The sequence below is a fragment of the Leuciscus leuciscus genome, assembly GCF_965113295.1.
Source record: "Leuciscus leuciscus genome assembly, chromosome: 18".
NCBI classification, from domain to species: Eukaryota; Metazoa; Chordata; class Actinopteri; order Cypriniformes; family Leuciscidae; genus Leuciscus; species Leuciscus leuciscus.
In genome coordinates this window covers 26,721,680-26,746,735 of record NC_138742.1, presented here as the reverse complement: position 1 = coordinate 26,746,735, position 25,056 = coordinate 26,721,680, and the positions used below count along the sequence as shown (strand labels likewise).

Genomic DNA, 25,056 nt, shown 5'->3' with positions numbered 1-25,056 from the left:
TTTATTGTTTGAATTTTGTCATAAAACTGACAGAATTTGAAAGCTGAGACTTGGGCTATGTTCACACTGCAAGCCTTAGGGCTCAATTCTGATTTATTGCTCTGGCCCAGTTTACACCTGGTGTATGGGTTTAGGTCGGTCGGATCACAAGTAGTTGAGGGAGACACATTCCCATTTACACCTCTTTTCCCGTTTACGTCTCTCTTGTCCACTTTCAACCACTTCTGTCCTGATTTCTTTGAGGGGAGGGTCTATGGCCGGGCAACTGGTGATTTGTTGAATGTGTGTATGTGCAAATATTGTTCAGACAGTTCAGGCCAGGGTTAGCTCACTAACGTTAGCCACCTAACCTTATAAAACGTACTACAGGATGTGTAATTGAAGGGCGTTGCTTTCATCAGGAGTGCTCACACATGATTCTAACGTCACGTTTACCATTATAGCAAACATGTATCTCTAAAAAAAGAAATTAACAAGCGCTAGCTCACTAGCCACCTGGCTTATGCTGGTGTAACTTTATGAACTTCAGCTAAATCACCCAGGCATTAGCTTATCTGTCCTACTGGCGTCATGAGCGCTCACATGATTCTAACGGTACATTTACCATTAGAGCAAACATGATTCAGTGAAACAACACGTATCACTTAACATTCTAAAATAAAAGTTTTAGGATAATGGGAAATATAGTGTACACTGACATTCGCAATGTCACATACAGTCTTTCTCTTTAGTGACCCCCCAGTGGACGTTTGTGTTTCAAAACTGTAGCAATATGTACCTGGTGGTGGTATATATTTGTGGTGCTGCAAAAAAGTGTGCAGAGGTATGTTTTTCCTATGAGACCAGGTTGGCTTTACTATTTTAATTTTTTTTCTAGTATAATTATTTTTCTCTCTATTTGTTTTTCATTTTTATAGAGTTGTCTGTTCTTTAGGAAATTTATATGGGTTCGTATTGCCTTAATTGTGTTAAAAAATCTCGCCGGAAGTAGTAGGTCATCCGGGTACTTTTTGTCTACTCTTCTATGAGTAGCCTACTGTGAATTCGGACATAATTCTTTAGTCATACTGGTTTCGGATGCAGCAAGTGTTCTGACTGTTATTGCTTTAACGTTCTTCTTGGAAATTAATGGAGTGTCTTACATACTTTCCAGTACTCAGAATATAAATACAAGAAACCACTTAATCTAGAGAAGGCAAAGAAATGAACGGCTGAACATGGAATCCAGAAGAACAAGGTACGATTTGTGTATTTTTTATGGCTATTATATGTTAACGGTTTTATTGCAAAGTCTGAGCTCAACATACACTGTCATTACACACATGAGCCACTGGTGGGAGCCATTGTTATTTTATTCTTCAGTCTGATTGCACTGTTCCCCTTCTGGCTTCTACTGAGAATAAAAATAAGAAAACTGCACACAAGAGAGAAGCACTTCAGAGCAACCCAAGAAAATGTGCAGGTAGTGTATATTTGACAGACATGAATTATATTAATTGAATCTCATTTCTATACAGTTTCTTATATCTGGGTTTATTGTTGTTAAATTTTCAAAGGTGCACTACATTCACATCTCTCTGAATTGTTCAGTAGTCCTCAAGACATACATTTATGAAACTAGTAACTTTATTAAATCATTCTTTATCACATGTGTACAGAAATACGAAAATATTTACATCCAGAATAGTGTCTGTTGTACAAAGATCTTAAAATTTCAATATAAAAAAATTACATTTTAATATACATTTAATATAAAAAAGAATAGAAATCAATGAGGATAAAAAAGGTATAGCATGCTAGATCAGAGGTAGTTATATTTTACAATACAATAGCTAGCCTACTTTACAATCTGTAAAAGATCCCGACCAAGCTTTATTACGACCTAATCAAATCACGCATAGTTCTTTTTATATCTTCAGTTTATAGCACTGACATATATCACTTTTTGCTCTTCCTTAATCATGTGGCCTTGACGTAAAAAAAAATGAAATGCAACTCTGAAAATAGATGCTGTGACATAGTCTATGCAAGTACATGAACGCAATGCTTCAAATGACTTAAGCTTGATGTTCATGCTTCTGAAATGTTGCATTACGAATTACGTTTAAACTCATTTTAATGCATATTGCATTCAACTTATGTCGTGTTGGAGCATTGGTTTGAGGAAAGTCAATCAGTTAAAATAAGTTGTCAACATGTTTATAGCTAGATACCTGAATTTATGGCACAGACATTTGAAGGTGACTCTGTTCTCTCAAGGTTTCTTACCACCACTATTCATGTTAATATGTACAGTGGGACTGGGAGCTTGCAGTTCATTGGCCAAGCCTTTTGTGTACTTGCAGAGAGTGTCTTTCTGGCCTTATGTTCTAGCATCTCTTGGCATGATGTATTTTCACTAAATATTATTTGACAATATACATAGGTATTTACCTTCCCATACAATTTGTTTTTAATTCACTGGGTGCACATTAGCAAGTTATGACTTGCAAATAATTAACAAGGATATATACACACTTGGAAATGAATGCATAATGCTTTGAGATACATGACATAAGAATTGAGCTTTATGCAGAGACCTTTTTCACATTGACATATTTAGATACATCACTCCTTTTACATCAGCAAACATCCCTGTGATATTTTTCTAATTAAAGGAATGTTCCAGGTTCAAAACAATTAAATGTGTTTGGTAAAGCACCAAAAAAAAAAAAAAAAAAAAACCTTGGAGCTGTAAAGCTGTAAATCATATTAGCTTCGTTTCTGGTTATGCATTACCAAATACATGGTGGATTTGTTATTATGTAACACTGTTTTGTAGATAACAGTGTGAATTTTAATATGAATACCCGTGCAGTACTTTTCCACATAGACTTCCATTGTACGTGCTTGTATTGTTTCGTTTGCTTTTATGGAAGGAGTTCAACGGGAAATTATTTTATTTGAAAATCCTCAGTATTCCCTGGATGATGATGATACTGAAACCAGAACATTCCTTTAAGCCTAATTTACACAAACAAGTTACAAAGTAAAAAAAAAATAAATGCGGATTTGTTTTTGAACATTGCTTAAATTACTGAATGGCCCACAAGATTGTGTCACAAAATGTGATTAGGCTTTCTTTATGCCATGTAGCAGTTGGGACAGTATAGTTGTATATAGTCCCACATGAAAACAGTTCATTGTTCATTAGCTCTGAAGGTTTTAGGGGTCAGTTCATATGTAGGCTCACGACTTCTCAAACTCCTTGGGTCCTTGAAAGCTTTAGAGTTTAGGAGAAGACTTAAGAATGAGCTGAGAGAATCGGGGAGTGGTAGACTCCAGAAAAGAAGGTGCCATTATGAGTTTCCAGTCCACTGCTCCTGAAATACTCCTGCTCTTTGGCAATGAGTTCTGGTGTTGACCTGACCAGGTTCTCTCCAACGCTCTCCCTCTCTGTTGAGGGTTTCATCTGCATCTGGCATGGGATGAGAGGCACCGAGGGTGGGCAAGAAAACCGTGCGACTGTGTCTGGGTTTGGTGCTGATGAACTCTCGAACACTGCATCTGCCTCAGCGGCAAAGGACACCAGGGCTTGAGTGGAGTCATATGAGCTTTTCTCCGTGTCAACTGAGACGAAGGAATCCAGGTTGTGGTCATGATGGTGGTGAGCTCTTCTAAAAAGGAGACGTGCGTCTTCACGGAAGTGTGGATTGAAGAGGAGGTAGAGCAAAGGGTTGATGCTTGCAGGAAGAGGCAGAAGCACCAGGACGACTGATTTGACAACCTCCTCGCTCACAGGAAAGAGTCCCAGAAGGGAGGAGAAGGTGAGGAAGGCTACGGGGCAGTAGAGCAGGCAGTTGGTGAAGATGAGCCAGGCCACATGCTTGATCATGGCACAATCCCAAATGCTGTCGAAGTCACCCTTCATCAGGTCCCAGTACAGTTTGATGTAAGTTCCGGTGATCACCAGGAAACACAGGGAGTTCATCATTATCAGAGCGACCATAAAACCCAACGTGGAGGGTTCGCCATCCGGCAGTGGTGAAGGAGTGCAGAGTGGAGTTGCCCCGTACTCCCCGACCCCAATGAGCGGCAAAGCGGCGACTGCCAACGAAAGCGCCAAGCAGGCCACAGAGGCGGCTCGCACGCTTCCCAGGGACGGCGACTTTCCGTAGGCGCGAGCACAAGACACGGACACGCTGCACTGCACTGCAGCCAAAGTCAGGAAGAGTATGGACCCCTCCGAGGCTAGTACTGAAAGAAAGCCTGTTGTTTGGCAACCAACACCTATTTCCCATTGAGCTCCGTGCAGGGCGAACTCTCCAAATGTCCGGGCATCGACCAATGCCAAGGTGCCGGTACACAGGCCCGTAAGCAGGTTGGCGCCACTGATGGTGCCGATGATGAACTTAACAGGGGAGAGATAGCTGGGGGATGCAAAGACAGTCAAGAGGAGAAGGCTGTTTCCCGTCAGCGAGACCAAAGAGATGAGCCACATGCCAAGCCGTACCACCCAACTGTCAAACAGGTTATCACATGGTTTAAATGGACCTGAAGGGGTGAAATGATCAATTAGAATTTGAGCATTATATCAGAAATAACACATTCATTTGAGGCTTATTCACACAAGACTGCATTTTTTACTACGGATCAAATGCACAACAAAATAATATACACAATATTTAGTAAATCTTTCTTAAAATAGTTCTTGCATCAATTGTTGCTTTGAAAGAAGTGCAACATTTTATGTAAGAAAAGTTTTTTTTAAAATTAAGTACATAAGTTTTTGTGCTTGTTTCATGAGACCCAATGCATCTTTAGTAGCATCTTCACACAGAGTCAGAAATATAGTGCTGCAAGAATCTGACTAGCCCCATAATTCAAAAGAGAAGTTTTTCAGAGAATATGGCAGACATTTGTGAATGGTTTTAATACAATTGCTTGTCTGTATAGAATATAAAAGAGAATAATAGTAGGCCACATGTTACCTTCTTCAGTAGTACGCTCTATGGTCATTTACATAAACGGGGCCTAAAATTAACACTCGCAGAGCGCCAAATGCGAGTAGAAATCGACGTTGGCGAGAATATGAATCGGTGTCAATCGTCAGTTAGCTGGTAACTTTTTTATGAATTCTAACAATGCAATATTGTGAGAACATAAACGTGAACAAATGTGACCGATGCTCGGGACTGTTGATGGGCCAGTGCTGCATTGTCACGAAAGTTTAAGCCTTGCAAAATTAAAATTTTCAAGTGCAAGAAGACACAAAAGGGAACTCAATTCGTTACTCATTCGCTGTGTGAAAATAAAGAAAAGAAAAGAAAAGAAAAGAAAAGAAAAGAAAAGAAAAAAAGAGTCTCAGACAGCACTTTAATAAGGATTAATCTATTTAATTTATACAGTGAATACTTTTACATTTGATTACTTTATATAATGTCTCCACCTGAAAACTACTGTTACTTGTCTTTATTCAAGTTTTAAATTTATATGAGTTAGGTGTGTAGTTATAGCTGTGGTATCGAAATTGGAATAGAGAACTGTGAAATTTCCCTGGTATCTTACATTTTGGTGTCATATCTGGCTGTTTTTGATCTTTTCGAAAATACTGAAGCACATTTATTAATATTTGTCAAATCTTATTGAAATGCAAAATAAAATATAAAAACAATAGCTGTTTTATACATAACTGGGTCAAAGCTGAAACCATCTTTCTTTCTTTTTTTATATCAGCACCATTTCTGGAAGTGGCAACACTTGAAATTTCTTCACATGGTTATCAAATCATGCTAAGCTGAAGTGTTCGCGGAGATTCTGAGAAGTGTGCATAGATTTGGTGTAAAAATGTTGTTGTTTAGTTTGTTTGTAATCGATATGAACACAGTCTTGGCGGCAACATGTGACCTAGAGTTGAGATGTGTTGCTGATTGAATTTACCTGGGATGGGGGTACACTGTATGCTGTTTTGTAGTTTGGACTCTTCAATAGCTAACTGGAATTCCTCTAAGTCAAGGTCATCTGCAAGTGAACACATGAAAAGCATGAGGCACCTTTGGTTCGTGCATTTATGGCAGTATGATGAAATAGTCTTCAGTGTTCAAGATGCCATGATGCACTCAGTCTGGCAGAAGATAAATCACCATGTTATGGACATCAAGTCTGCTGGAACGGATTAATTTATCTAAGGGCTTTAGCACCACTCAACACCGAACACATCTCAGTTGCAACTTTCCATTTCTCCTTCAGTGTGCAATCAATCATCAGGCTTTGTTCACGCTCTGGTTTTGTTATTTTCCGATAAGCCAAATGGTGTGTTTTGGACCTTGAATTGTTAATGTTTATCTAATTTCCCATGGAGTGTAATTACGGAGGGCTGCTTTCAAGTCTGAAACCTGATCAGATCGCATCGAGGAATGCATGGAGAAAAGACACATTTTACTTCATCTGTCAAATACCTGCGGTTACTGTAAGGCCCTGACATGTTTCTACTGTGCTAATTAAAGATGAAGAAACTGGCAGATAGAAGAGAGCAAATAAAAATAGACTCGCACACACACACACACACACACACACACACACACACACACACACACACACACACACACACACACACACACACACACACACACACACACACACACACACACACACACACACACACACACACACACACACACACACACACACACACACACACACACTGTGGAAAACCGCTACAAGTGGTGCTTTTATGTTCCTTTTATATGAGGAACGTGTTTGTGTAAGGTCAATGTTTTCATTTTTTGGCTACAGGGACTTTGATAAAAGGTTTACTGTACAAACTTGAGTGACTTGATACAATACAGTATTGGAGTTGGGAAACTTGCCATGATAAGTTCAGATAATTTAAACTTAACCAACTGGTTTATTGTAGAAGTTTGCATGTCTATTAAGAAGGTGAAGAGATCACCTCAGAAAGTATAAAACCATTTTGATTTAAATGCTTAAGCTTAAATGCTTGAAATCATCTTCACTTGTGGATGGTCACTACGTGATTCCCACACTTCTGTTTGTGTTATATCATAGTTTCAGTGACTTTATTATTGTTTTACAATGTAGAAAATAGTAATAAATAATGAGGAGGTGTCTACATTTTTGACAGGTAGTGGTGGTGACTGGTGGTACTTCAAAGAATACCATGTTATTACCATTGTACTAAGTTAAAAAAAGGTACTGTTTTGCAAATGGTGCTTGCTACCACTTTCACTTCCTAGTCACAATGCTGTAAAATGTTAGACAGATTTGTGAGATGGCCAAGTTGTAGGACTTACAGTTGTTGTCAGTGTGAATGGGGAACAGGGACAGCGCTTTCTTCTGGAGATCTTCCTCTTCACTGCCCATCTGTTCTTCCCACTGGCTGGCTGCTTTGTAGCCGTTACAGGCTCCAAATACACAGCACTGATAGGCATATGGCATCTCAATTACCCTGTTTCAACAAAAGTAATGTATAAAATGAAAAATAATTTTATATGTTCCATCAAATATTTTTTATACTACGTATAGTTTTATTATTATGTGCCAAATGGAGTTTTAACATTAAAAATAAGGACATATTGCATCAGTTTAAGGAAATATGAAAACTATAAAAGATCCCATTTCAGAGGAAAAAATGATTCATCAATCTGCAAATAATGCTTGAAGTAATCTAGCAAAACATCTAACTGCAAGGGCTATTTTAAATGTATTTGGGTCACGACTGAATCCGTGACTTCTCTTTAATTGTAATCAGTTGCTTTTTGGAAATGGTAATACTTGAAATCTCTCATTTCTTGAGGTGCTAATCAAATCACAGCAGCACTTAAGGCTGACGTCTTGGAGCGCTTCCAAAGCCCTGTGCTGTTGATGAATCGAGACAGGATATTTATAACAGCCTCTCTTGTATTGAGAATAAGGTATCTTGAAATAATCTTTCCGCCTGTCAGATGACTTGCATCAAGCCAGATATTCTAGGGAACCGAACAGAAATCGTTTACTCGTACAAATGAACAGAATGTTCCTTGGGGCACCGCCTGTTCCAGATTGTTAGTATCTTGAAACTGTCAAATCTATAAACGATTGAATGTTTCTCCGAAAACAGAGTAAAACCTTCATGTGTTTTTGAGCTATTCGAGGCATTTGTGTTGTGGGACTTAATAACCACATACACTTGTGAATTTTCTTTGATGGTTTAACATGAAAGAGTTTTAAGTCTAGCTAATCTGTTGTTGCGCGGGATAGCAGAGTTTATTTGGGGTTATTGGTTATCACAAGTACCTTATGTTGGGGAAGTCCTCCTCTCTGAAAGAACGCGAGAGTGCCATGTTGCCTTTCAGTTTAAGATGAGTAAGACTTGTTAGCCCAACTAGTGGGAGACTGCTCAGTCGGTTCCCAGTGAGATCTCTGGATGGAGAGAGGAGAAATAGAGGGATCATCATGTGTAAAAAAGTTGCAGATGGAGCTAAAGTGGTGCTACACTTGAAGTACCTACTTAAAATGTCCCATATTATACTGTAAGATAATTTTGTGTGAACGTTTGTCAACATTGTGCCTTGGAGATCTTCTGTTGGAAATCTTGAAATCAGAGTCATGAGGATTTAGCAGCTTTTGAAGTGAAATGTGTTTCCTTCAGTGATGCATGATGCGGTCAAAAAGATCATCACATTGAAGTTTTAGCCATTTTGCAGTTATGCAGTTAGGTGGTGTGTTAGAGATTTTAGTGGATGTGTGAAGTCAGTTTTCCTCAAGTTCACAAAGGTATCCTTGCAGAGTAACCACAGGTTCATCGCATTAACTAATATGAACATGAATATGATCCACTAATATCTTGCAACCAATAAGTACCCTGATTATGCTTTTACCTTTCATGTAGTGTAATAGCTGTTTGTGAATGGAAACGGTCTGCAAATTTTTAAAGATCAAAGTGCAGATAAATGGAGTTATTGTCTCCCAAACTAACACATCGATTCTGAACTGCCTGAAAGGAGTCGTCAGTAATTCCAGACTTAATTCCTGTTGAAAACTACATAGATTTGTAACTAATGTGCATAATGGCAGTCTATGGTCTTCATTGCTGCCCATGAACAATGTCTACTTTGACCCTCAAACACTGTAGCTGTAGCTGAGACTGGAAGAGTTTGGATTGTGTTGTCGACATGTCAAGAAGACAAGTCTGACATTTTCTGTGCAGCGAAAGCAAATCCACTTTGCATGCACTTCCACACGGATGTGTACAACAAACTAAATATAAACGTACCACTTTTAAAGCAGCACTCAGTAGCTTCGGGATTTCTTCGCTGTATTCTCGCTTTTTGCTCGCAGGTTTCTCTCTAGAGCTCCCCCCACAGCTTCGGAATAGATATTTGACAACACTGTTGTAAAAACTCGTTGGTGATTCTCAGACACCAGAGGCTATAGCTCAACGACATCAAAGCAGACGGGACATTCTTTAAAATGTCTTCTTCATTCGGGTTCGAACAGTGTGAGGGAGCGCAATAATGACAGCATTTTAGCAGATTTCTTTTGGCCGTAAAGCAATTGTTTACATCGCGAGACCTGATATCACGCGATACTTCCTGACGCAGCGGCCGGCGGCCCGCCGGCTCAAAGTTGCAAGTGCGGATTTTCCGCTCACGGGCACCAGGGGGGTGCGAAACGACCACCATTCAACCCGAAATAAGTAATATAACCATTCCAATGACTCCGAAGCTGTTCAGTTAAGGTAAAAAAAGTTACTTAGTTCACCTTTAAAGCCAAAGTCATGCTTGTGATGGTGGCACAGGTTGATCAGCTTCTTCTTTCAATGTTTCAAAATATATATATATATGTGTGTGTGTGTGTGTGTGTGTGTGTGTGTGTGTGTGTGTGTGTGTGTGTGTGTGTTAAATACCAGTATTCTGCAGTGCAGAGGCTGTGAAGTTTTCTAAATCCAACAATACTTGTTGTTAGGAGAAGGTTTTATTTAAACCGACATGTTTTGGCACACAGGACTTGAACTGTTAACCCTGATGAAAGCTGAAATGCATCGGTTTAAATAAAACTTTGCATGTTCCAGGTTCAACACAAGTGAAGCTCTATCGACAGCATCTGTGGCGTGCTGGTAATTAATTTACAAAGTGAAGGACGAGTCAAAATATTGTTTTTGTGGTAATAGGAATAGACACTGTCGAAGGAGTCGTACTTGTATTGAGCCCAAGCGGCAACATTCTAATCTGAAAAATGAAGCCTACCCGGAAGTGCGAAAAACTGCAATACATCGAAAATCCGCTAGGGGAAGGTCCCAAAAGGGAGCAAATGTCCATACACCCCCATGTTAAAATGTCCGTTTTCACAGCATAAATTCATGTTTTTACAGGTTGGTCCCATGGACTTTTATTGTATTTTTCGATAGGTTCCGAGTGCCTGACAACTGTGAGGGGGGTGAATTTTTTTCTAACTCGTTAGTTTAGATCGTATTTAGATATAAAATGTATGACGAATAAGGGCGCGATTGACAGCTTGATTGACAGCTGACAACGAGCATAGGCTGCGCCGAGTGGAATTCCTGAAATTTGACGTCTCGGCCATGATCTGACACAACACATCATACCTGTAAGTTATCCTTTCTGAACATTTGTATTGAAATATGGCGCCGCCCATACTCCCCATAAACGGCCTCAAAACCATTCTTCAGAAGTCTATGGGTGACGTCACAGACGCTTTGTCCATATTTTTTACAGTCTATGATTGAGCCTGGAACAGTGATTTGCCTTTTCCATGCACTTTGTTTGGTAGTGAATTTGCCCCAAAGTAATTACTTAGAGGTTTATACAAGGTCTATAACTATTGCGATATCTACTCGGGTATGACACTCTACTGTGATTCACTGCTGCACACATTTATCAGCCTCACTCTGTCACACTTTATCAGTCTTCCCCATTCATTCATCACATTCTTCACCTAATGCTGCTTGCATTTAATCGCCTGTGACTGACGATGCACGTCTTCAACAATGCACAGAGCTTTTAACCATGATTTCAAGCACAGTCTTTTCACTTTGAGCCAAAGAAAGCATTGCACGAATGACAGAAACTCAAAAGTGTGCATCATGGAATCTATGTTTGTGCAAATGGGGTGGTTGCGCAAAGCCACAGTTTAATAACAGTTTTGTACATCTATACAGGCATCTTGACTGTGTGAGCTTTATCTTCAGTGGAAAATCCAATGATATACACTGGCAGTGTTTTGCATATAGTATACTTACAGTTTAATGAGAGACTGAAGAGAGGAAAAGGCGTCAGGGTGGATGGTGTTGATACGGTTCCAGCTAAGATCCCTGTAATGAAACATAATTTACTCATCCATACACCTGCCATTTCTCATTTCTCCTTTTCTCATAAAAATAGAAATGCTTTTGCTCAGAACTTGACAGCCATTTCAATCCTTATCAGATATCTGTCTTGCTCTCATATTCTTTTAACAATAATCATTGTTTTGTATATAATTTTCTGGCTTTTGGTTGGCAGTTGTTAATTGGTTAGCTTGTCTTGGCCTCTAGGTGGAAGTGTTGGTGAGCTTTACCAATTATTTCTATGAATTCTCTCAATGAATGCTTTCTTGACACAATATCAATGTTCTCAAAAAATCTATATATACAGTGGAGTTCATTTAAAAAATAAACCCCATTTAAACGGTTAATGCTTAAAAATGTGGAAATTAATAAGGAATATTTAAGACGCGTGAACATGATTAATCATGCAGTTTGAGTGCCTCTAAGCAAAAAGTATTATTTATTAAAAAAAAATTATTATCCATCATTATGTTTCAATTTGTAATGTAAAATGTGTATTAAAGGTACACTGTAACTTTTGTATTTTGTGGAAGAACATTGTTTTGGTTGTGCTTCGGCTCTGCGTGACTGCGGATGAATACGGATATCTTACTGCTCATAAAACATTCACTACTAGGCTTTAGATATAAAACCAGTTTAGATGGAAAGGATCTCAAGCTGACTAGCTGAAGATGTTACTGTAGCTTTACCCATTAATAGTAACAGAACTTCCATGAAAATAAATTCCAGCACAGCGCTACTACAACAACCATAATGAAATGAGCCTTCACAACAGATAATGCTTTGCAATGAACTCTGTTAGAGAGCTACACATGGCAGTTTATCTGTTCAATAAAATACCTTACTCGCCTGTTGAGTAATAAAATCACCATCTGCTTTTACAACATTTCAAATCCCTCAGTTCTCGCTGAGGGGATTGGGGATATTTTGGGGATATTTAATTTAATTTTATCAATCAATAAATTCCTCTTGAAATAAACTTTGTTGTATTATTTAAATGTAATACTGTGAAGCTGCTTTGATACAATCTGTATTGTGAAAAGCGCTATACAAATAAACTTGACTTGACTTGACTCGCCATCTCTGAAAAGTCAAACTAATGTTGATTCTTGTTTTATTACGTTCTCTTTTTGCCAGGAGACTCTCCTCTGTTTCGGTGTTTGTTTGAAATGGGTGATTCCCCAGAAGTTGGGAGATTTAGCGGCTCCATGTCAAGCTTTCTCTCGCTCGCTGTGACAACTAACCTCTGTCACTCACACACCAGAAACGCGTCAAAGTAGCCGGGGAAAATTTACTCTATTTACGGATATGATGAGACACGCACGGACGAGTGACGTATGTACGCAATTTCCCATGAAAACCATCCCAACAGGTCTAAAATATGAACACTTATAACAAGCTAACCAGTGAATCATGGTAAAACAAAAAGATTGATGATGTATCGACTCAATATAAAAATTGTGTTAATTTTGAAAAACATTTTTTTGCAAATGCAAATCGGAAGCGTTTTCCCTGGTGCTTTTATATTGTACTGTAACTCTTGAGGCCATCAGAAGATGTGTGCGTGTGTGTGTGTGTGTGTGTGTGTGTGTGTGTGTGTGTGTGTGTGTGTGTGTGTGTGTGTGTGTGTGTACAGTACTCACAGTGAGCGCAGAGAGCTGAGTTGTTGGAATGTGTTCATCTCAATCTGTTTGATCAGATTGTGCTGCAGGCCTCTGCCGAGTCAAAACAAAAATCTGGTTTTATTGCATCTCACACACACACACACACATACACACACACACACTCACACACTACGCCAGACATCATACACAGCGACCAAGGACACACTTGAAAGCCTCCACAATATGGACAGTGATGGATTGCTACTGTAATGACGTTCATTTGTCATTTGTCAAATACTATGTGGGTTATTAGAGATATTTTAGATATTGGCAATATTGCTCTATTACACTAGAGAGAGACGCCTGAACTCACATCTCTTGAAGCGAGGCACACTGGTAGAAACTGGGCAGCTCTTCTATGACATTGTGAGACAGCTCCCTGAAATCAAACAAATATAGATTAGAAATGTCTTCACATGAGACTTCTTTATCTCAAAAAGCATTTCTTTCAGTAGCTCACGAATAATGACAGAGGTTGACTGGAAACACTCCACAATAATTTCATAAAATTCTTAACATATCAGTAGTTTAATATCAAATGAATACAAAAACATGAATAAATATAGAAATATACAAATTAAAGTCATAATTATTTTGATGTATTTTCCACTTCTGTCCCAGTTTAAGCACTGGTGGGTCTGTGACACTATAAAACAAAGACCCATTAATGCAAGTCAGTTCAAATATAGTTTCTATTTGAATGTGAAACGACCAATTGTTTGTAAAATTACATTTCAACAATATATAAAAAAAAAAAAAAAAAAAAAAAAATCTGAATAATGGTATGATTTAGCTTATTTAGTTTCAATTAACATGATCTGAAATGAGCATTACAATTCTCAATTTCTCCTACAAGTGCACCATCTTTCCCTTATACTGTTTCTGTCATCATGAACATGTTTCTTAATGTAACATTATAATAAGTGCTCCAAGTTGCATGTCAGTATGAGTTTAGTTTTAAGACCATCTTTTAGTGTTCTTTCTTTTTACCCAATATAGTGTTTATGCAAGAAGGAACCTTGGAGAGAGAATATATCGAGAGAATGGCATGTTAAGCAGCTCCTTTCCCCAGAGGTCTAATTCATCATTTGAACAGTTACATAAAGTCTCGCTTTTCCTGCAGGGGTTTCTCTAACTCAACTTGTTCACCTGAAAGTGGTTGCTCCTAAACATGTTACAAAGAGTGATTAAAGAAAAAAAGCTGAGATTCAAAAATAATTGAATTAAAATGACTTTTTAACAACTTTCAAATTGTTTGCACAAGCTTGTGCAAATGATAAAAATATAAAAAGTAAAGTTGGCTAAAAATATCCACCTGCTGATGTTTTGAAGTTCGTGTTAAAGGAGGCTTTTAGGAACTCCTTGAAAGTTTGGTTACATCAAATCCCTCAGGGGGAATTTCAACTCCCTTTGCCAGTTGGGATCTTTAGGAATCTTTTAGAGCTGAGCTTTTGAATGTGTTTGTGTGTTGCAGGTGCGTATTTGTGTTGGGAAACTCACAGCACTCTTAATTTAGGCAGCAGGTGGCAGAGATCGTATGGCAGGCCGGTCAGTCCAGCTCGGGTCAACGTACTGAGAGAAAATCAAAGAGGAAAGTTTACACTTTGTGTGTGTGTGTGTGTGTGTGTGTGTGTGTGTGTGTGTGTGTGTGTGTGTGTGTGCGCGAGAACCAGGAGAGAGAAACAGGCAAATAAATGAATGTGAATGCACTGCAAAATATGACTTAAAAATAAACTGAGATTTATCCCTTGAGCAAGTAAAAAATTATGCTAATTCAACTAGATAAAATATATTAAGTATATTTTCAAAAAACAAGTCTTGTTTTGAGGGTGTTTAGATTTTTTTTTGATTTTTTTTTGGAACCAGGACAAAGATCATTCAAATTGATTAATTATAATGAATTAAATATTAATAAGTCAGTTGAAATGACTTAAACATCCAAGTTTAAGTTCTAAGTGCTTAGAAATTTAAGGCAGCAACTTTTTTTTTACAGTGTAAAAATTGTAAACGCCGTTGCTGTGTTGGGCTGGTCGGGTTCCTCAAACTAAGCAATATTTTGTGTAAAAATTGTAAACACTGTGGCGTTGTCAAAACGTTGCTTAGTTTGAGGAACCCGACCAGCCCAACACAGCAATTTTGACTCAAACAATGGCGTAAGATTGGGGTGCGACCAAAAGCTGTTTGAAAACCCTCCCCCCTTAACTCTAACGATTGGTTTAATGCTCAGTGGCTTTTAGGATCAGTAACTATATACTTCATATTAACAGATGCTTCACAAGTAAACATTGAAGGGCTCGGTTCAGCAGGCCCTTGCCTAAGCATCGTTTTTTACCCTTGCTGACATGCTGAGAGATCAGTAAAAGCATCTCTATTTTGTCAACGGTTATTCCATTGTCCTCGACGGTGGGAAGAACTTCTGGAAGTCTCTTAAGTGAAACCGATCCTGCGTGAAATGGGGACATTTGATCTCAGACTCACAGAACTTGCAGGCTGGTGGTTCCTTTCAAATCTGGAAACTCTCGGATCTCAGTGGCCCCGTTCAAAGAGCTAAAACGAGATTAGATAACTCATTAGTGAGGATCGTTCTGCTAATGAAGATGTCGTCCAGCAAAACCACAGGGATGTCTACTGTTACCGTACACACTTAGCTCTCCATCATCTAGAGGGAATATTATTCCACTTGATTCCATCATTTTGATTACACTTGCAGCGCTACCCAAAATCAACAATGGAAGACGGTAGACTTTGTATCAACATAATGAATGCTCAATAGACACTCACAGCATTCTTGTGCGTTATCTGTGTAATTGGAGAGAGGTAAATTACTTTTTTACTGGTTTTATGAAAAGCTAAATCTCATATTCTGGCATTTATGAGGTTATAATTGAAACGTGCTGTTTTTTGGAGACAAATTACTAGTTTAATGTTTACTTATGAGAGAGGTGATGGCAAGAGGTGAGCAAGATTACAGTATTCATCAAAATGAAAGCGATTATGAAATGGAAATTATACACATTTGCCAACTGGTACTTTAGAGGTGCCTTATCGGAAGCCAAACTGTTCTGTTTAATCATGTTTATGTGATCATTTCACACATAGACGTGTACTCACAGTGTGTGTAGCTTTGGCAAGAACTGAAATGCTGATCTTCCAACAAACTGAATGGGATTCTCGTAGAAATGACTGAACAGGGAAGAAAAGGGCATTAGTTTTTGTTAGAAATGTAATGGATCATCCTAAACGGGTGCCTGTTCCATTTTGACAAGGATATATTTATATCCTTTCAGGAAAGAATGTCTTTAAGCATTAATAAAGTACAAAGTGCCATATCCAGTTAAATTAATAAAGCTTAACATATGCTGAGATATAACAGAACTATTTATTGTACTATATTGTAACAGAGTTGATAATTAATAGCAATTAAAACAATAGTTTTTTAAGGATTAAAAAATAATTTAATGTTGACTTTTGATCAACTTTAACAAAAAAATCTGTTGTTCTTGGTAACAGGGTTGAGATGTAAAAAGTGGTAACAGGACTGAGATGTTAAAAAAGTAGTAACAGAGTTGAGATGTAAACGTAATTGGTAACAGGGTTGAGATGTAAAAAAATAAAAAAAGTGGTAACAGGGTTAAGATGTAAAAAGAAGTAGTAACAGAGCTGAGATGTAAAACAAATTGGTAACAGGGCTGCTGTGTGCGGGCCTCAAACCCGGGTCTCTTTTTTTGACATAATTTTTATAATTTTGCTTTTATTTTATCTCTGTCCATTTTTATCTTTTTATGCCTACCCTGTTAACACCATAATTATTGCTTATTAAAAAATAGAGTACTATTCAACAGATAAAATGACATCCTTTGACATTATTTTACAATAAGGTTTCATTTGTTAGCATTAGTTAATGTATTAACTTACATGAACTAACAATGAACAATACACTTTGTACAGTATTTATTAATCTTTGTTAATGTTAGTTAAATAAAAATCCAGCTGTTCATTGATTGTTCATGTTAGTTCACAGTGCATTGACTTATGTTAACAAATACAACATTTGATTTTAATAATGTATTAGTAATTGTTGAAATGAACAAACTAAGATTAATAAATGCTGTAGAAGTATTTTTAATTCTTAGTTCACGTTAACTAAAGTAGTTAACTGATGAAACCTTTTTTATTTATTTATAAAAATCTATATATTTGCTAATACGGGTAGGAAAAAGCAATTCAATTAAAGAAATAAAGGTACTGTATTTTTGGTGAGTTATTTCCACATCTACACATATTTAAACGTTAAAAAGGGATACAAAAGGCACCCGTTTTGTAAAACGACCCAAATATTTGTCACATATTTCCTGCTCCGTTGGCTGAGATAAACACACTTCTATAACATGTTCTGTCTGTTACACAGTGAGGCATGTTTAGTCAACAGAAAAAGGCTTTACTGTCGTTTCTGAGACGAGATACTCACATGGTCTGCAGAAGTGGGTTCCCCACAAACGCTCTCTCGGGAATGGCCTTAATGTTGTTGTTGTGGAAACCCCTGTGAGATGCATGGAGAGTGAGAATATGACCATATGCACACTTAAACACAGTCTACTATAGGATGAGGAAATCCAGTGATCAAGACCCGCTTTGCGGAGTGCTTTTGCTAACTGCATCTGTTCCGTATAGGCTATAAATTGTAGAGCTGACGTGCTATTCAGAGTGGCCACACATTCAACCACTGCAACAGCTTATAATTCATCATCATCTGCCGTCACTATGAATATAACACGCTAAAGTTAATTTATGGCACACATGTTGCCAGCAAATTGTAATCCGAAAATTCTAAACAGTCTAAAATAATTACACGTGTTAAATAAACAAGGTTAAAAGGTCTTTTTTGGGGGCCGTAAATTAATTCATCACCTTGGACAATCGAGTCCAATTGCATCTTATCTTTTTATAAAGTGCAGAACTCTCCCATAAGCACACGTGTAAACCATTTGGTTGCGTCAATTCAAATCTGCCCATGTAAACATCCTTTGTATCTTACAGAAACACCTGTCGGGAGGCAGTCCCACAGGCAAAAAACACTTTAGGATACTTGAGAAGGAAGGACTTAAGCGCTCATCTCTAAGCATCTGCTTTTTTGCAGGAAACTTGTGCTTGAGAACCACATTCTAGGGACTAACCGGGATTTATAAGGAGCACGAGGCCAGGCCAAGCGGTCCACTTTAAAGGAAGCATGCTGACACATGTATGCTGGGTAAGTTAGTCTCGGTTACTTACAGTTCCTGAAGCTTGGCCAGTGTGCGAATGGCCACGGGGAACTCTTGAAGGTCATTGAAGTTCAATTCCCTAGAGAAAGGAGACCAACCATAAGAGCAGAAGAACTCTGAGGAACACAAGCTGAGAGAAAATGATTTATGATTTAATAAGCAAAGCTACATTCTTTTTTTAAAGTTGTGTCTTGCATAAGACCACCTTTGGAACAACAATTAGCTAGCTCGTCACATATTAGCCCAACTGTTTTGACGTTTTTATTTGATCTTTCATCCTACGTGTCTGTAGCATAAGCAAACACTTAAGAACTGTGGTTCCAATCAGTCAAAATCTTTCTGTGACCTTGCGGGTTTTCCGTGTTGGTTGTCCTTGGAGACCTAGACAGCTGTTCTAAGCTAATCTGACATGACGTGACCTCTCCTCTGCATACATTATTTTTGTTGTATGCGTTTCATTAGCCTTCTAGGAAACCTGCGGCAAAAAGCGCGCTTGAACCAAAACACGGGCGGTTGCTAAGGGCGAGCGGCCTTACACACAGGTGCAAGAACAATGTGTTTATGGCCACAGTTTGCATGTTGTTTTCCTTGGATCTCAGCGCTCCTTTTCATCTCTGATTCTTTCAGTTTTTCAGAGAATAATTATTGGGAAAATCCTATAATTGAACAGGAGCTTTTTTTCCCTCCACAAACCTTTTGCCCAGTATAGACGACTGGGCGGCATTAATAGGTGCCTTTTGGCCCTGTATCCCTTCGTGAAGGTCCAGGTCTTAGTCATATCGTCCGCTCCCCGCAGTTACAATACCTAATGCTGAATGTGTCTCTTCAAACCCATAATTATATGTCTTATCCCTTAGTGTTAAGTGTACGCTTTCAAAACAGTCCAAATGTTTATATATTTTAGTCTTTTTTTTCTTTCTTTAAGGGGAAAAACGTTTCTGGCAGGTGGCCAGTGCGTTTGATGTGAGCTTGGTGAATAGGGGTGGACCCGCGTTGGACGCCATCCAGAAAGGGCGAAACACTTGCTTAATTCCAGTGTGCGTGGGTGTACATGTGTTTGTCTATATGTGCGTGAGTGTGTCTGTGTTGCAAAACAGTCTTAAAAGCTAACTGACCTTGGCCTATTTGAGGTGAATATAAGGAAATTATTGATATATGACAAATTATCAATAGCCATTAGCAATGAAATTGCAAAAATAATACATTTTCAAATACGGTCTGACCCACGGTTAGTCCCGCCCCAAAATCATGCCATTGGTTGAAACAATGTTGGCGGGCTGGTCAGGATGCTGCAGATCCTGATTTCACTAAGTGCAACATGTTCCTGGATCAACATCTTTACTGATCCTGGAACAACATTCCAATCAACCAATCAGATTTGAGGGACAAGTTTACAGTTTATGTCAAGTTTTGGCTTACAACCACGGTTAGGTGCTTCTACATCAATGTTATTTACCATCATTTCCCTCTAAATCTTTTGGGTAGGGGTAGGTTTAGGTAGGAATATGGTTAGGACTACATTTATGAATAGGAATATTGTTCCAGAATCAACTAAATTTAACAATTTGACCCAGGAACGCATCTAACTCGGTAAAATGAGGACGTGCCAGGAGACTCAAACAAACAGCAATGTTTTGGTAGTACCACAGTACCACTGCCTTTCAGGGGCATCAATCTACGAATGACTTACTTGTAGATGACAAAAATAACATTGTATACTAAACAAATATACTAAACAATAGATTCAAAAGGATTGCATAACCAGTGCATGAGCAATTTTAAAAGGATTGCATAACCAGTGTAAGAGCAATTTAGATTTATATGAATGTGTATCTTTTTTATTCATTAGCTCTCTCACTTCTAGTGAGTCATGTAAGTGTTTAAGTAATTTTCTTCAAACATTGCATGAAAATTCACTCCTATACGGCCTATAAAATGGGCTGCACATGGAGAGACTGGGAACACAGTGCTGTGGGCGAGCCGTGCCGCGTGGCTCTGCCATGTCTACATCCTGGTTTTGTTTAGAACATCCGTCAGTCTTGTTTGGAGACATGACTTTGATATGGCAGAGAAGAGGAATGCCTTTCATTTCCTGGGAAGACCTCATTGTTTAGAACGGGAGCTGTCAGTTACCTTGATTTACAATTCGTCAAACCACGCAGAAGTCTGTTTGAAAGCTAAATCATCAGGCATCATAACAAAACAACACAGCGGTGGCCACTAAGTCTGATGATTATGAATGCGCTTTCAGAGATAATTATAGTGATGGGGATTACAGCAGCATCAATAAAAAGATGCACATTATCCCACAAAAAGATGTCTGAGACCCTTTTAAAGAAGGCTAATATGTTTCCCTCCGTTGTTTCAGGAAGCTCAGCACTTTCCAAACACACATGTGCAACGGAACGGAGACAGCTGGCATGATTTCTTACAGTGTGTCATGTTACATATAAGAATATTTGCCTCAGCAAGATTAGTTTCTTGCTTAGCCATCATTGTAGCGGTGATTACAATGTCATTCAGTATACAACATGACTACATATTACGGTTTCTGGGACTTTTTTGTTTTTACTACCATGACATTTTAATTGTAATGCATATAAGTTTTAATACTTGTAACTTTATCCACTACAGACACATTCCAAACTGTATATACAGTATATCAGGATAGCCACTGTATATATCTATCCTGATTGAGAAACACTGCCCTACAGTATCATAACTGATTCTCCTATCACCCTGGCCTTTAATAATAATACCATGTTTATCATTTTTGTCATTTTCAAGTGCTTAAGTCTAGCGCAATAAATATTTCTCCTTAAAATCAAATCTCCTACCAAACGCCAAATTTATCAAGCCGCAGAATTTTCACGGGAGAGTCTCAGGCTCAGCACACGGTTCCTCTGTGATTGCTCTCAAATGAAGTGTTCAGTTCAGTCTGTGCTATTCTCAAGGCTGAAATCTTCTCGTAAAGAGGAAAACGTCATCTTTAGCACTTCAGCAGGCTGTTAAAAAGCAGGTGTGAACCTCTCGGTCTCCTGGAGACCACCATGACTTTAGCATATGTGTAATCCTTTAAAGCCAAACTTTCATAGCATGGTCTATGTAATGTCTTTCATACATTACATTACAAATATGTGTTGGCTTTGGTTCATAGGCCCCTTTCAACATTTCTCATGAATTTTAAAAGCATTTAGCATGTATTTATTAGGCCTATTTAACATTTGATTTCAATCTACCATGTTTGGTAATGTATAATCAGTTATATAGCATGAATCTGGCAGAGAATGTGTGCTATTGTCCAGGTGTGATTATGAAAATTGTAGCCAGTAGGCATAAAATGATTGTTTATTAATTTATTCATTCTCATATATTTGTATGGATTTTATTATGAATGTCAATTAAAACTTGATCCAGTGTAACATAATTTCAAACACCTCAAACATGTGTCATGCTATTGACATTGCCTGAATAGTCCAATATAACTGCACGGGTGTAGTGATAGAACACATAAAAATCCGCATTATGAAAGAAATTATTTCCCATGACATGTCCCACTCAATTCAATTACCTTATTTACTGTATTACTGAATATATCAAGTTAAAAGGGAGAGGGAAGCACACAAGAAAGCATTTTTTTTTGTGCATTTTTTTGCACGCCTGTAATACCAGCATAAACCACTAGGGACATCAGCCTGATAACCACAAAGAGCCCCCTAAAAACCACTGTATAGTTTGCACACTGCTTACACGTACGAGTACTTTCGTATGGAGCACTAAAGACATTATCCAACACTGAAGTCATTGTCAGGGAATCATTGCTGCTTCTATTACAGAAATTGAAAGTCTGCCATGAATTCTCAGATTTTAATAAGAGGTACGAGTGTTTCCTAAAAACAAGGTACTGCAATTAACATGTTCATATCTCAACAGCACAAGTATTGTGTAAAGAATGATATGTTTATAGTTCATGCAAAGCTGAACCACTGAACATACAGTACATAGAGTCAGGCTAGTTTGCTAGTAATTTTGATTCATATTTATAGCCACAGCCTCTTCCATAATGATAACACGAGGATGCCAAAATCAAATAACAGATCAGGGTCTGTTTGCATTAAAAACAGGAAATGCTTTCATGTTTTTAATCTTTCATGAAGGGATGATCTTACTTACAGAGTCTCGAGGCTGTGCAGTCCCTCAAAGCAGTTCTGCCCGAGGGTCTGGATCATGTTGTTATGAAGATGCCTAAACGTGAAAACATTCATTAGCATTATAGTAAACATCAAAACAAACCGCAGGAATGACACCTGTTAGGCTGTGCACTTTGCTTCAAATAAATGTCAATGTGGCGGATGATATATAAACTTAAACCACACTATCATTTCACTGCTTTGCAAATGAAAGAGTTTAGGATTATTGCGGTGTCCTATCAAACCAAGGCATGTGTTCAAACTTCCTCTGATTTCCTGGTTTCCATTCCTCACACCGATACATGCACAATGGTTAGTGTGACGTACTCAGAATCAAGGGCATTTCTAAGCCATGTTAACATTGTAGAGATTGGATATGTTGGGGTAAGATATTAAGCATGCTGATCCAGGAATACATCCAACTAGTTTAAAATGTTTTGTGTGGAAGTAGATACGTACAGGACAACCAGGTTGGAGAGGTTCCTGAAGGCATAGTCAGGGATGTGGGTGATGCGGTTTAGGGCAAGGGTCATAGCCTGGAGTGAGGAGAGGTCATTGAGGGCGCTTATTGGGATCTCTGTCAATGCATTGTCATCAAGCCACAAGTGCCTCAGTGACCGCATACCCAAGAGGGTCCTTGCTGGCACCTCCATAATCAGATTGGCATCCAGACGCCTGTTTTTATTTGAATGAACACAAGCAGATGTTTATTCCTGTACAAAGGTTATGGAGGGTGCAAAAATTATAATGCAGTCAGTCATGTTTAACAGTTACTAGTTGGTTAAACCTTCACCTCAAAAATGGGCATTTATTTCATGTCAAATCAACAGCAGACTTTAGTTAATATGAGCAATTACTATTGGCAAGAATGAAGAGATGAAAGCCATTAGGCTTTAAGGGACTGGTGTTATATGCCTTTCCCTACAGATGAATCACTGAAGGAAGTTTCTGAACCTGTGTAAGCAGGACATTATACGCAACCCACCTTCCATAAAAATATACTTAAGGCCAGATTTACTTAACAGGGCAAATTAGCGCAAATTAAACAAATCAAAGAACACAGAACACAGAACAACTCTGTTTAAAGAACTGAGTCAGATCATTTCCATAATGACCAATGCAATCTACCAAGAGCGGCGTAAATTAGCATCTGGTTTAAGACATGCTGTTTTTGGCGGTAAATAATGGCGCAAATACCAGTAAATTGACGAGCGCAAACCTTAGTAAATCACCGTGATTCTTCTAAATACTCTCCTCCCATAAATTTTGCGTCCGAAAGGGAAACTCCTGCAAAATCATATCTAATAAGGTCAGCTGCAAAGTAACACTGTCCACGCATTTTCAGTGCTAAATTTTCACTGCGTGTCTTTAGTAAATCCTGACAGTACATTTTTTAACGCCAAAAAGAGGGTTCGCGCTGGCGCAAGCTGCAAGTAAATCTGGCCCATAGTTGGGTCTTCCACTAACTTAAGACTTTTTTTGATAATGAGCCTGACCTGGCATGACTCCAGCCCAGTATTTGTGACCCAGTCAGCGGTAACACTCCTTGTCAGTGCAGTGTCCTGTCATGGAATCTACCTCTTTCATTTCATTTCATTAAACTGCCAAGCCTTGCAGAGGTATATCAAAACAGATGAACAAAGGAGCCATAAATTGTGGCTAAATAGAAAGAGATAGCATGCTGTGGTCTGCGGTCACAACATTTCTGCTTTGACAATATCATAATTAAAGGATAATTTTGTTGTCTTTTTGTTTCAATCTTTTGTTATTCTGGTGTAAGGATTGGCACCACTACCTAAGCACTTTAGTCCCCTCCCTCCTCCCACCTTTAGTAGCTCCAGCATGGACTTGTTTAATGAGAGTTTTGGCACGATTGCTGCTCTAAATGTTTGATAAAGAAGCATCGGGAGCCCACAGGTGCAGTGCTCTGCTTTGTGGATTTTCACATTTTTTAATTTAAAGCTTTTGAAGAAAGAAAGGGTGCTAAATCACAGCAAGTGTGTTTCAGAGGATACAAAGAAAAGTTGTGCAATCACAAACCAGGCGTACAAGGGCTGCCGAGGCAAAGATTCCACTCTCGATCCAACCACATGAAGGCATTTTGTAAATTGGCCATTCCTCTTTCATTTCGCTTGTGCTCATATGGTGTAATAAAGCACCGATTGATAATTTGATGGCTTTGTGGCATGGTGAGCTGATTTGGTTAAAGCCACCAAGCGATTGTTGCTCCATACTGACTGGAAGGCTTTAAGTCGCTATTGAATTAACAGTTTTTCTCTCTGATTTTTGGAAATAAAACAAAGAAACTGAGCTAAAGACAAAAGCTGTGAAAAAAATCAGAGGTTGCTGGAGATAATTGAAAGTGCAGACGTTTGGATTCTCTCACAAATCGAAGAATTGAGTGAAACACCCCCCATTTCTTTGCAAGGCTGTTGTTCACAAACCTTGACATCTCCACAACCAAGATGAATGTCCTCCCTGTGTCAACAAGTTAAGCCTTTGATCTAATGAATGTTGCCCCCTGGATTCATTGGATGGGATGGGGGGGGGGTGTTGAACCTCAACGATCAGCGAATCGTGATGTATGATAGCAGCAGAGCACGTGGAGTTAGCCG

At 38.5% G+C, this 25,056-nt stretch overlaps 1 protein-coding gene across 1 annotated transcript in view; it reads right to left on the bottom strand.

The window, feature by feature from the left end:
* Positions 1-2,538: 2,538 nt before the first annotated feature.
* Positions 2,539-25,056, bottom strand: part of lgr6 (leucine-rich repeat containing G protein-coupled receptor 6) — an 84,518-nt gene continuing 62,000 nt past the window's right edge. The window contains exons 5-18 of the mRNA XM_082145059.1: positions 22,901-23,116; positions 22,425-22,496; positions 18,262-18,330; positions 17,459-17,530; positions 16,102-16,173; positions 15,469-15,537; positions 14,491-14,562; positions 13,304-13,369; positions 12,970-13,041; positions 11,240-11,311; positions 8,275-8,400; positions 7,293-7,447; positions 5,920-6,000; positions 2,539-4,533 (exon numbers count right to left, since the gene is read on the bottom strand). Coding sequence (XP_082001185.1) covers positions 3,284-4,533; positions 5,920-6,000; positions 7,293-7,447; positions 8,275-8,400; positions 11,240-11,311; positions 12,970-13,041; positions 13,304-13,369; positions 14,491-14,562; positions 15,469-15,537; positions 16,102-16,173; positions 17,459-17,530; positions 18,262-18,330; positions 22,425-22,496; positions 22,901-23,116 — 2,464 coding nt within the window. The 3' untranslated portion in view covers positions 2,539-3,283. The remainder of the gene's footprint in view (positions 4,534-5,919; positions 6,001-7,292; positions 7,448-8,274; positions 8,401-11,239; positions 11,312-12,969; positions 13,042-13,303; positions 13,370-14,490; positions 14,563-15,468; positions 15,538-16,101; positions 16,174-17,458; positions 17,531-18,261; positions 18,331-22,424; positions 22,497-22,900; positions 23,117-25,056) is intronic.